General features: G+C 43.6%; 1 protein-coding gene across 6 annotated transcripts in view; it reads right to left on the reverse strand.

Moving 5' to 3' along the window:
- HHAT (hedgehog acyltransferase) overlaps positions 1-13,034 on the reverse strand; it is a 184,605-nt gene that overhangs the window by 51,413 nt on the left and 120,158 nt on the right. For all 6 annotated transcript variants that reach the window (XM_081186026.1, XM_081186024.1, XM_081186027.1 and 3 more), the window contains one exon: positions 6,912-7,113. In XM_081186026.1, coding sequence (XP_081042152.1) covers positions 6,912-7,113 — 202 coding nt within the window. The remainder of the gene's footprint in view (positions 1-6,911; positions 7,114-13,034) is intronic.

Below are 13,034 nucleotides of genomic sequence, written 5' to 3' on the forward strand. Positions count from 1 at the left end.
GGGATTGCTCTTCCGGCACGAAGATTTATTTAATTATATTTTTACTCATTTAAAATAAATTACAGATTGATTTTCAAACCCAGTGCTACCCAGAGTGCTTTATAAAAAGAATAACACACACACACACACACACACACACACACACACACACACACACGAACATATAAAGCATAGCGCAGTTTTAAAACAAAGTTAAATGCAGACATTTCAAAACAGTGCAAAATGTTACTAGAGCCAGCATGAACAACATGATTATAAACTCAGAGAATCTTAAGAGTTGGAAGGGAACCCAGGGTCATCTAGCCCAACCCCTGGCAATTCAGGAATCTTAGCTAAAGCATCCGTGACAGACGACCATTTTTCCCCCCATAGGAAAAAACAACCCACAGCCACAACCAGATTAGCGATGAAAAGCAGCAGTATGATTGTTTGTAAAGGTAAAGGGACCCCTGACCATTAGGTCCAGTCGTGACCGACTCTGGGGGTGCGGCGCTCATCTCGCTTTATTGGCCGAGGGAGCCGGCGTACAGCTTCCGGGTCATGTGGCCAGCATGACTAAGCCGCTTCTGGCGAACCAGAGCAGTGCACGGAAACGCTGTTTACCTTCCCACCAGAGCGGTACCTATTTATCTACTTGCACTTTGACGTGCTTTCGAACTGCTAGGTTGGCAGCAGCAGGGTCTGAGAAACGGGAGCTCACCCCGTCGCGGGGATTCGAACCACCGACCTTCTGATCGGCTAGTCATAGGCTCTGTGGTTTAACCCACAGCGCCACCCGCATCCCAGTATGGTTGTTAAGAGCTGCTTAAATGCTGTCAAGGGGCAGAGCCTGCTGAACTTCACACAGAATTGAGTTCCAGTCCCCATGACTGAAAGAGCATGTGCAATGTACCTACACTGGGTATCTGCTTAAGTCTAGATCACGGGTAGGCAAACTAAGGCCCGGGGGCTGGATCCGGCCCAATCTCCTTCTAAATCCGGCCCACGAACGGTCCGGGAATCAGTGTGTTTTCAGTGTCAGTAGAATGTGTCCTTTTATTGAAAATGCATCTCTGGGTTATTTGTGGGGCCTGCCTGGTGTTTTTACATGAGTAGAATGTGTGCTTTTATTTAAAATGCATCTCTGGGTTATTTGTGGGGCACAGGAATTCGTTCTCCCCCCCAAAAAAAATATAGTCCAGCCCCCCCCCAAGGTCTGAGGGACAGTGGACTGGCCCCCTGCTGGAAAGGTTTGCTGACCCCTGCTCTAGATGCTTGCATGGAGAATCTAATGTATATGGAAGCCACCAAATGGACTTACCCAGAGGAAAAAAAGTATATGCACTGATACAGACCTTCTAACCTGTAGTGTACACACAAGGGCTGCTCATGTACCCCTGTGGAAGCAGGGACTGCCCATTTGTTTCATTGTCCAGTCACACTCTGCATGCACCATTATGTTTTCTGAGTGACAAACCCGCTGGATTACAGCAAAGTCCCATCCAGTCCAGTATTCTATTTCCACAATGGCCAACCGGATAGCTTTGAGAAGCCCACCAGCAGGACATAACTGAAATGGCTGTCCCCTACTCATGATCCCCAGTTAAGGAACTGCCATGTTCTCTCTGATCCAGGAGGTAATAATATACAGATATCATGATTAGACAAATCACAGGCACAACTAGAGTGGACCCTAAAATATATATCTTAAAGCAAAGAGCACTTGATCATTTGAAGTTTCTAAGTCGTTTTCAAGGGCAACCCCATGTAGGGTGCACCGCAATAGTCCAATCTGGAAGTTACCAAACATGAAATATCAACATTTCTGCCCCAAAGGGGCAGACAAAGCAGTTTTGGCCACCAAGGCCACCTGAGACTCTAGTAACAATGTTAAATCCAGGAGCACTCCCGAGCTATAGACTTGCTCCTTCCAGCAGAGTACAACCACATCCAAGACAGGCTGTCTCTCTATCTCCCAGACTTGAGAACTCGGTACATGTAACACCTCTGTCTTTCAGGACTGAGCTTTGATTTATTGGCCCACATGCAAACCATCGGTGCCTTAAAACACCTCAGCCACCTCTCCCAATTCAGATGGAACAGAGGGATAAAGCTGGGTGGTTGTCAGCCTATTAACAACACCTTGCTCCATATCCTCTGATGACAGATTCCAGAGGTGTCATATAGATGTCAAATAATATGAGGGACAAGATGGAACGGTAGTGGACACCACAGGACAACTTCCATGGTGCTGAACAGTGCTGCTGCCCCCTTCACTACTTGCTGGAAATGGTCCTGGAGGTAGGATTAATAATAATAATAATAATAATAATAATAATAATAATAATAATAATAATTCATTTATAAGCTGCCCATCTGGCTGGGCTTCCCCACTCTGGGCAGCTTCCAATACAATATTAAAATACAGTAATGTCTCAAACATTAAAAGCTTCCCTAAACAGGGCTGCCTTCAGATGTCGTCTAAAAGTCTGGTAGTTGTTGTTCTCTTTGACATCTGGTGGGAGGGCGTTCCACAGGGCGGGTGCCACTACCGAGATTGAAACCACTGAAGTAGAGAGCCTCCAACCCCCACCTTATATTTCACAAATTTGTTTCATCCATTTTTCAAACGTGTTCAAGTTGGCTTTAAAATGGTCCGTGATGACATCAACATTCAATAATATCTGACTCATAATGCAAATGAGTTTTTGACGCAAGCTCTCTCATTCTTCTGCAAATGGTTTCCTGCGTATCATTTAAATGGAGCACTTTGAACTTGTGTACCTATTTTGCGCCTGTACTTTCTGCATTCAGACTAAGTGCTCAGGAAAGGAAGCTGCTGTGCTGGCAGTTGGTTGACACACATTTCGTTGCTTGAATGGACATGAACTTTTCAAAACGGAATGCAATTTACAGAAGAAAATACAGGTGCGTACCAAGAGACGAGCATTCGTTATGCAAATGTGACTTTTACAAATGCAAACCATCCTTGTGTGTTGGGGTGGATTGTGTGTGGTAGGGTAGTTTTCGCATCCGCTTCCGGTATGCTCTTCAGTGGGGAAGGTTGGATATTATGCCGGGATGCCTCTCAATTCTGCCTGAGACCCAATACCAGGAAGATTCTTGGTTGTCTCGTAGCAAGTGCTTTGCTAGTGCTTTTCTGGAAAGCAGGCTGGAGGACAGATTATATCCCTCCCTAAATTGCCCCAGAAGCACAAAGCACAACTCGGGGGGGGGGGCGTGATGCTTATTTGACCTCCCAACAGCAGAGTCATTGCTGTTAACCAGAAGAAGAAGAAGAAAAAGAGGAGGAGGAGGAGTTTGGACTTGATATCCCGCCTTTCACTCCCCTTCAGGAGTCTCAAAGCGGCTAACATTCTCCTTTCCCTTCCTCCCCCACAACAAACACTCTGTGAGGTGAGTGGGGCTGAGAGACTTCAGAGAAGTGTGATTAGCCCAAGGTCACCCAGCAGCTGCATGTGGAGGAGCGGGGACGCAAACCCGATTCACCAGATTACAAGACTACCGCTCTTAACGGCTACACCATACTGGCTCCAGGAGGAAGAGTGGAAGGGGGCAAGGTGGTGGGGAGATGAGTACTATGTTCAATACACTAGTGGGAATATGGCTGTACAAATGCACTGGAAAGTGTGCAATAACAAGTTGCTTTGATGCAACTTCACCTAATCTCCCCGCAAACAAATCAAAACGAATGCTCATTAAATAGCTGATGTCATCTAATCTTCTCGCAAACAAACGAGGATGAATATTCAATAAGCAGGCCGCCTAGAAGCACCCAGTGAGAGAAGATGGGATTTGCACAAAAGCATTTGATACTCACATAGCAAGAATCTATACTGAATTGCACTTGGGGGGTGAAGCTTCACCACCAACACTGAAGGGGTTGAGCTGTTGAGCATGTGTACGCTTCTGTCTCACTAGCAGGGCTTCTAGCACAGAAGATCTCATTCAAGATACTTGCCTTTTAGGTTTCTCCCTTGAACTTAATCCAGAATGTGGCAGCTAGACTGGTGACTGGGAGTGGCCGCCAGGACCACATAACACTGATGCTGAGAGATCTGCATTGGCTCCCAGTACGTTTCCAAGCACAATTCAAAGTGTTGGTGCTGACCTTTAAAGTCCTAAATGGCCTCGGTTTACCTGAAGGAGTGTTTCCACTCCCATCGTTCAGCCCAGACACTGAGATCCAGCACCGAGGGCCTTCTGGCGGTTCCCTTATTGCGAGAAGTGAGGTTACAGGGAACCAGACAGAGGGCCTTCTCGGTAGTGGCGCCCGCCCTGTGGAATGCCCTCCCTTCAGATATGAAGGAAATAAGCAGCTATCTTATCTTTAAAAGACATCTGAAGGCAGCCCTGTTTAGGGAAGTTTTTAATATTTAATGCTGTATTGTTTTTGAGACTCGATTGGGAACCGCCCAGAGTGACTGGGGAAGCTCAGCCAGATGGGTGGGGTATAAATAATAATAAATTATTTTATTATTATTATTATTATTATTATTATTATTATTATTATTATTATTATTATATAACTTACCAAGCTATGAGATACAGGCAGACAAGAGACCCAAATAACTTCCTTTGCACTAAATCGGGGTGGCCAACATAGTGCCCTTCAGATGTTGTTGTACTACAACACCCAATATCCGTTACAATTGGCCATGCTAGCTGGGAGTGGTGGGAACTGAATCATAGAATCATAGAATCATAGAATCATAGAGTTGGAAGAGACCACAAGGGCCATCAAGTCCAACCCCCTGCCAAGCAGGAAACACCATCAGAGCACTCCTGACATATGGTTGTCAAGCCTCTGCTTAAAGACCTCCAAAGTAGGAGACTCCACCACACTCCTTGGCAGCAAATTCCACTGTCGAACAGCTCTCACTGTCAGGAAGTTCTTCCTAATGTTTAGGTGGAATCTTCTTTCTTGTAGTTTGGATCCATTGCTCCGTGTCCGCTTCTCTGGAGCAGCAGAAAACAACCTTTCTCCCTCCTCTATGTGACATCCTTTTATATATTTGAACATGGCTATCATATCACCCCTTAACCTCCTCTTCTCCAGGCTAAACATGCCCAGCTCCCTTAGCCGGTCCTCATAAGGCATCGTTTCCAGGCCTTTGACCATTTTGGTTGCCCTCCTCTGGACACGTTCCAGTTTGTCGGTGTCCTTCTTGAATTGTGGTGCCCAGAACTGGACACAGTACTCCAGGTGAGGTCTGACCAGAGCAGAATACAGTGGCACTATTACTTCCCTTGATCTAGATGCTATACTCCTATTGATGCAGCCCAGAATTGCATTGGCTTTTTTAGCTGCTGCGTCACACTGTTGGCTCATGTCAAGTTTGTGGTCAACCAAGACTCCTAGATCCTTTTCACATGTACTGCTCTCAAGCCAGGTGTCACCCATCTTGTATTTGTGCCTCTCATTTTTTTTGCCCAAGTGCAATACTTTACATTTCTCCCTGTTAAAATTCATCTTGTTTGTTTTTGCCCAGTTCTCTAATTTGTCAAGGTCGTTTTGAAGTGTGATCCTGTCCTCTGGGGTGTTAGCCACCCCTCCCAGTTTGGTGTCATCTGCAAATTTGATCAGGATGCCCTTGAGTCCATCATCCAAGTCGTTGATAAAGATGTTGAATAAGACCGGGCCCAAGACAGAACCCTGTGGCACCCCACTAGTCACTCTTCTCCAGGATGAAGAGGAACCATTGATGAGCACCCTTTGGGTTCGGTCAGTCAGCCAGTTACAAATCCACTGAGTGGTAGCATAGTCAAGATCGCATTTTACCAGCTTCTTTACAAGAATATCATGGGGCACCTTGTCAAATGCCTTGCTGAAATCAAGGTAGGCTATATCCACTGCGTTCCCTTCATCTACCAGGCTTGTAATTCTGTCAAAAAACGAGATCAGGTTAGTCTGACATGACTTATTTTTCAGAAATCCATGCTGACTATTGGTGATCACAGCATTCCTTTCTAGGTGCTCACAGACTGTTTGCTTAATGATCTGCTCCAGAATCTTCCCTGGTATTGATGTCAGACTGACTGGGCGGTAATTATTTGGGTCCTCTCTTTTCCCCTTTTTGAAAATAGGGACAACATTTGCCCTCCTCCAGTCTGCCGGGACTTCGCCTGTTCTCCAGGAATTCTCAAAGATGACTGCCAGTGGTTCTGAGATCACATCTGCCAGTTCTTTTAATACTCTTGGATGCAGTTCATCTGGCCCTGGAGACTTGAATACATCTAAACTAGCCAAATATTCTTGTACTATCTCCTTAGTTATTCTGGGCTGTGTTTCCTTTGCTGAATCATTTGCTCCAAATTCTTCAGGTTGGGCATTGTTTTCTTTATCGGAGAAGACTGAGGCAAAGAAGGCATTGAGGAGTTCAGCCCTTTCTGTGTCCCCTGTTTGCATTTCTCCATCTTCTCCTCTGAGTGACCCCACTGTTTCTTTGTTCTTCCTTTTGCTACGAACATACCTATAAAAGCCTTTTTTGTTGCTTTTAACCTCTCTAGCAAGCCTGAGTTCATTCTGTGCTTTAGCTTTTCTGACTTTGTGTCTACACGTGCTGGCTATTTGTTTGAATTCCTCTTTGGTGGTTTCCCCCCTTTTCCATTTTTTAAAAAACTGAAGTCTAGCAACTTCAGATAAATGAACAAACAGCTGCACTAAATTTCTAAAGATCGCTAAGCAAAGTAAAATCCCCTACTGGATGACCTTAAGGACTTTTAATTACCTTTTGTTGTCATTGTATTTCACAGCACAACCACTTTCCGTATTATGTAGCTCTAGAAAGTTGCCAATCCCAAAACTTGAGTCCAGCAGGTGGGCGCGTTCTGGCAGCACTGAACCACCTGAAGTCTCTAGTCCTAAACACAGTTCTGAGCATTACAAACATGAAAACCAATGAACTTACAATTAAGTCACGGACAGCTGGAAGAGAAACCAGCCTCTTCACTCCATTTTCGGCCGCTACTCCAAGCCAATTAAGTATCGCCCAGGACCAAAGGTAGCTATAGCCGCCGTGCCAATAGCTTACAAAAGCGAACGTGATTGCTGTGGAGAACAGCATCTTCAAGATGCTGCAGCGGGATCCTCCCATCGGGATGTAAATGTACCTGCCAGGGAAATTATAAGCAGAAGTAATTAAGACTTCATTGAAATCACAGCAATACAACTACTGCAATACAAATTTGTTTTTACCAGCAGCTCTAAAGTGCTGCCTTGACTAATTACCTGACATTTTCTTTCCGAAACCTCTATAGTTTCTTAAAGACAGTGGATGAGTTTGTGTTGTTGTTGTTTTTAAAAAATAATAATTCATGCTTTTTGGCAAGATGAAGCATCTCCCTCCCCCTGCCCCCACCTGGAAGATGCCAAAACTGAATACACAGGCTATGCCACATTCCCTGTGAGGTTAAACTTTAACAACAACAACAACAACAACAACTTATTACTTATACCCTGCCCATCTGGCTGGGCTTCCCCAGCCACTCTGGGTGGCTTCCAACAGAGTATTAAAAACACGATTAAAAATAGACAGTGTGTTGGAACAGGATATTAACCAGGACCAAGCAGTCATCTGCACAGCAAATAAATAATTTCATATTTACTTGCATGGTTTCTTAAATCTTTCCGCAATAGGTTTGTAAAACACTATTGTTGGATGAAATACTTTCTTTGAAAAGTTTTGGTAAAACCTTGTTTGGTAATTTTAAGTAAATTTTACTAATATCTTTGCCTTCGTTCACATTGTTTCTTTTTTACTTTCTGTTTTATTTCCAATAAGTATCTATACAGAAGTATTACACAAAGTTCAGAGCTGCTGCTGAGAATGGAAGCATTCAGTTCTTCCTCTCACTCCCACAATTTACCTGACATCATTGCATCGTATTTGACTATGTCAAACTCAGAGTAGGCACACTGAAATCAACCGACTTAAGTGCATGGATTTCACTGGGTCTACTCTGAGTATGACTTAGTTAGATACTGGCTCTTCTCCACATTGGCAGGGATGCTGGTGGAGTGGGCAGGATTAGGCCATGTAATGGAACCCAGAGCGAGGGTAAGTTGTAATGCATGTCACACAGAGTGGGGAACCCAACCCAAGACTTCTATTTTTGTAACATGGTCCCAACCTAAGTTTTCCTTTTAAGGTAGGAAATGCAAATCAGTCATTTGATCCATAATGTTTACATTTATAATTATTATTACAGCTCCACTGGTTCTGAGGGGAAATGAAGTCCCCTTCCCAAGTGATATTTCAAAGAAATAGAAACAAATTGTACAGGATTAAGGAGATATAGTTCTAACTGAAGAATGCAATTAGAATTAGCAACATTTAATTCTCAAATGCTTACGACATTTCAGAATCACTATTCATCTCTCTGTATGATGGTCAACACCAGCCTTTGAGGTCTTACTGTTCCATAAATCAGGCTTCAATCCTCAACTACATATTCTTAGTGAATAAACCTCATTGTATGAGGAGGCATCTACTTCTGAGTAAACCGGCACAGGGATGCATTGTTAATTAGTGCCATTTCCCCCAGGGAATATTTGATTATTAGATCCTGGTCTCAAACACACAACAAAACTAGGGAATTGGGGAATGGGAAGTGTAATAAGAGCCCTCTACTCTTCATGTTGAGGCTCCGCAAGTGTTATCGTAGCTGGAGGTTATGCGAGCAGCCCAGAAGTGCTTTCTAAGTGCTATCCATCCTTGCAATTTAGACATTCCAATTGAGAGACTGCCAGGCTTTCTTCAGTAGTTCTGCACTGGCAGAAAACTCCTTCTGGGGAAACAAACCAGGACTCCTTTGAAGAACTGGACATGATCTATCCTGTGTGGTTTAGATTCTCTCGTGTTGTTCTTGCATACCTTCAGTATGGAATACATACAAGCCCCCCACCCCTCATGTAAAAATCAGTTCTAATGATAGCTAAAACATGGGACATAAAAATTTCCAATTGACAGTTCAACAGGGTGCATCTTGGGTTCTTTTAAAAGGATAGGTCTCCCTTCCTCAACCCGCAGATCCCATTGGGCCCAGCAAACACAGTCAATGGCCAAGGATTAAGGTAGTTGTGGTCCAAAACATCTGGATACCACCAGGCTGAGGAAGGCAGCTCTGTCTGGCAATATATCTGTCAGAATAAGCATCCTCTAACTATAGCAGATTCAGGCTGCTTCTCATCAGGAAACTCCTCTGTTTGTGCAAATGATCTCAATTGGCACCAATGTGACCATCACTAGGAACAGCCTTAGAAATGACAACTTTAATTTAAAAGCGTGCTTTCAATTACAGTTCAGTTTACACGGTGTCAATTGGCTCTCCTTAGGTGACTGCTCAGGCAGCTGTACAGGAGGGAAAGAGATTCAATTATCTGACTTTTACAATCTAGTGCCAGCAGTTGGTTAATTGAGCATTAATTCCTTTTTGCTTATGAAAAGTCTTGGATGTGAATCCTTGAGGGGGGGTGGGATCCAGGTATAGTTTTAGTGTTGACAGTGGAACCATTAAGAGCTAGATGGTAACACATTGCACAAGCGGTGTCCGGCTGTGACTTAAAACTGATGAAAGATTGGACTCAAGCTATACTAATTACCAGGTTAAGTTCAAGGTGCTGGTTTTGGTGTATACAGACCTATACAGCTGGAGACCTGGAGACCTGAAATGTCCCTGGGGAAACTGGATACCTGATGGATACCTCATCAATCCCTGCACTCTGCAGGTGAGGGCCTCCAGCAGACAGCATCTTATCAGGAGGTCCATTCCACCCAATGTAGGAACTGGGCTTTTTAAGTTGTGACATTCATAGAATAGAATCATAGAATCATAGAGTTGGAAGAGACCACAAGGGCCATCGAGTCCAACCCCCTGCCAAGCAGGAAACACCATCAGAGCACTCCTGACATATGGTTGTCAAGCCTCTGCTTAAAGACCTCCAAAGTAGGAGACTCCACCACACTCCTTGGCAGCAAATTCCACTGTCGAACAGCTCTTACTGTCAGGAAGTTCTTCCTAATGTTTAGGTGGAATCTTCTTTCTTGCAGTTTGGATCCATTGCTCCGTGTCCGCTTCTCTGGAGCAGCAGAAAACAACCTTTCTCCCTCCTCTATGTGACATCCTTTTATATATTTGAACATGGCTATCATATCACCCCTTAACCTCCTCTTCTCCAGGCTAAACATGCCCAGCTCCCTTAGCCGTTCCTCATAAGGCATCGTTTCCAGGCCTTTGACCATTTTGGTTGCCCTCCTCTGGACACGTTCCAGTTTGTCAGTGTCCTTCTTGAACTGGTTTGTCAGTGTCCTTCACACTTTGGAATTCACTCTGCTTGAATATTAGCCAGGCACTCTCTCTGCTGTCTTTCCAGCACCCGCTGAAGACTTTTTTCTTCCAACAAGCCTTGTATGCAAAGATCTTTCCAGGTCTGCATTGGACTTGTTTCTAAATGTTTCATATGTTTTATTGTTTGTGTGTTTGAGGTCCTGCACTTTCTTGGGGAAGAAGGGCAGGATATAAATTTAATAAATAATAATGATAGTGGCAGTTAGTTCCCATTGAAATCATAGGAGACTTAATTCACAGCTGATTTGTCCCACCAGCTTCACGGGAAACTGTGTACTTATAGTCCTGGTCTGTCCTTCCAATCACATTTATGTAGATAATGAAGTATTTGAGTAGTATATTGCCTTGAGTAATAAAATCTGGAGAACTCAACCATTTGCCGTAAATGTGTGACGTTTTGTTTGGTTCTAATAAAGGTATTGCCCAGTCATGGATTGTGAAGTCTTTACTCTAAGTTATAGAATTTTTACCTACCTAATGAAAAAAGCCTGACAATTTAAAGTAAAATAAAAAATTGTCTAGTAAGCTTTCATGTGCATGCACACCTCTTCAGATACACTGTGTATCTGAAGAAGTGGGCATGCACATGAAAGCGTATACCAGAACAAACTTTGTTGGTCTATAACAGGGGTCAGCAAACTTTTTCAGAAGGGGCCCGTCCACTGTCCCTCAGACCTTGTGGAGAGCTGGACTATATTTTTTTTTGGGGGGGTGATCGAATTCCTATGCCCCACAAATAACCCAGAGATGCATTTTAAATAAAAACACACATTCTACTCATGTAAAAACACTAGGCAGGCCCCACAAATAACCCAGAGATGCATTTTTAATAAAAGGACACATTCTACTCATGTAAAACACACTGATTCTCGGACTGTCCGTGGGCGGATTGAGAAGGCAATTGGGCCATATCCGGCCCCCGGGCCTTAGTTTGCCTACCCCTGGTCTATAAGGTGGCTACTAGACAATTTATTTTTATTTCGACTGCGTCAGACCAACACTGCTACCTACCTGAATTTAAAGTATTTCTTACTGAAAAGTATCCCACCTTGTATTGGTGGTGATTGTGCAAAGCACTCCTTCTACAACTGCACAGCATCCTTTTTCAAGTAACTGGGCAGCTTTTTAAAGTCAGCTTATCTCTTGCAGGCAAGCTGTTCCATTTAAGCAGCACATCATAATTTTAACTCACAAGATGCCCATTAGTGAATTGGACAGATTATGTAAATACTACCCTTCAAATCCCTATTGCATCACAAACATAATTACTGAAATATTTAAGAATGACATTTCTTGAAGACGTAAAACTTTCAAACCCAATTACCACTTCCTTAGTTTCTTACAAGTGTTAGCTTCAGCGCAGTGAGACAGCCTTTTGGAAGCATTTGTTTGTGCTTGCAAACTCTGCTGCTTAATGGCTTCAGTATTAGACTTCCCAAATCCATCATGCTTTCAATAAATCTGCTTACAAGCTGCCTCTGGATGAATAAGCACTCTGAATTCCTGCAAGATCTGCATTTTTGTGGCATTTTCACCTTATTTGCATCAAGCCATCTGGTTTTGGGTTGTGGTTTTTTTACAATATTTTAACACTTTCACACCAAATCTTCTTATTTCTTATTAATTAAACTTGCATGTGCCAGAGAACTGCAATGTCCAATACAAAAACATCATACACATGGAGGGGCAGTGGGCCCACGCTACAGCTACTTGCAAGATGAGAGAGAAAGGTGGGTGTATGAGCAAAATGCTGCAAGAATCGGGGTGGGGATGTAGAAACAAATTAACATGCCTCCGCCCATCTCAAATGTTACATTGCATGTGCATTGTGACTGTATGAGTAGTCTCTCTGTTCAATCGTGCACAGTGGCGTAGCGTGGGTTGTCAGCACCCGGGGCAAGGCAAGTAATTTGCGCCCCCTAACCCGTGGATTTGCGCCCCCTAACCCTAACCCCCAGATGTTGCGGCCGGTGCGGCCGGCCCCCCCTGCACCCCCCACGCTACGCCACTGATCGTGCACATAGGATTTTCAGTTTGGAGACTGCAAGGATACTACAAAGTCAATGATGCAGGGCGACCGCAAGGGACACCTACACACACAAAAATTGAGGGCTTTTAATTAAACTTGGTGTAAGGAATGTTCAACACCGCTATGGCAATACAAGGAGAACCAGGGCTACGAAAATATGACTATGCAGATTTGTTTCCCTCCAGAGAGGTCTTGATCAGGGTCAAGAAAACATAATTAAAAATGGAATTCCACCTGGGCTTTGCATGCACTTTATGGAAATCAGAGAAGGTATTTATGACTCTTAATATGATTATCTACTTAAAGTCATCCAACTTCCAAAAGTGATTTAAAGGACACACTGTCCATTATGGAACTGTAAAAATCTATGACAGCCCTCTCTACCATCCATTATTGCTTTTCCTTGGTTGATAATGAAATATTTGTGTCTTTGAGACATGCTACATGGATGTATTTCAGACGAAGGTAGGAATGGCTGAAGTGACTTTTGGAGAACAAGGAGCTACAAAATGGCTATACCCAAGTTTCAGAGAAGGACAACTAATTTTTTGAGGCAGAGGAACAACTGCTCCTAAGTGCATTACAATCTATCTAGTATTTAAATTCTTAAACACCTTCCTTACTAATTTAACAAGCTTGCCTAAGTGCTTGCTAG

The sequence above is a fragment of the Podarcis bocagei genome (genome assembly GCF_964188305.1).
Source record: "Podarcis bocagei genome assembly, chromosome: 3".
Taxonomy (NCBI): Eukaryota; Metazoa; Chordata; class Lepidosauria; order Squamata; family Lacertidae; genus Podarcis; species Podarcis bocagei.